Source organism: Penaeus monodon, chromosome 24, assembly GCF_015228065.2.
Source record: "Penaeus monodon isolate SGIC_2016 chromosome 24, NSTDA_Pmon_1, whole genome shotgun sequence".
In the NCBI taxonomy this organism is placed as follows: domain Eukaryota; kingdom Metazoa; phylum Arthropoda; class Malacostraca; order Decapoda; family Penaeidae; genus Penaeus; species Penaeus monodon.
Window position 1 is genome coordinate 9768904 of NC_051409.1, and position 210 is coordinate 9769113.

At 61.0% G+C, this 210-nt stretch overlaps 1 protein-coding gene across 1 annotated transcript in view; it reads right to left on the minus strand.

Moving 5' to 3' along the window:
• LOC119588548 (maltase-glucoamylase, intestinal-like) overlaps window positions 1-210 on the minus strand; it is a gene marked incomplete at both ends in the record, with an annotated part of 20825 nt that extends 20615 nt beyond the window's left edge. Inside the window, 1 exon segment of the mRNA XM_037937189.1 lies at window positions 10-210. Within this exon segment, the coding sequence (XP_037793117.1) occupies window positions 10-169 (160 nt within the window).

A 210-nucleotide genomic window follows, 5' to 3' on the forward strand; every position in this document is an offset into this window, starting at 1 on the left:
CTTCCTTACCTTTCACAGGGAACGGACACGTGGCGTTGGCATGGGGAGGAATCACGTACGTGTCATGTATCAGGATCCCGGCCACGGTCACAGCCACGAACGCCGTCAGACCGAAGACCGTGGCGATGGTCCTCCGCCTGGTCTTCAGGCTTCTCCCGCCCACGCCCATCTTGGTTGAGGTCGGAGTTGCGCGTGGGCGTGACCCTTTTT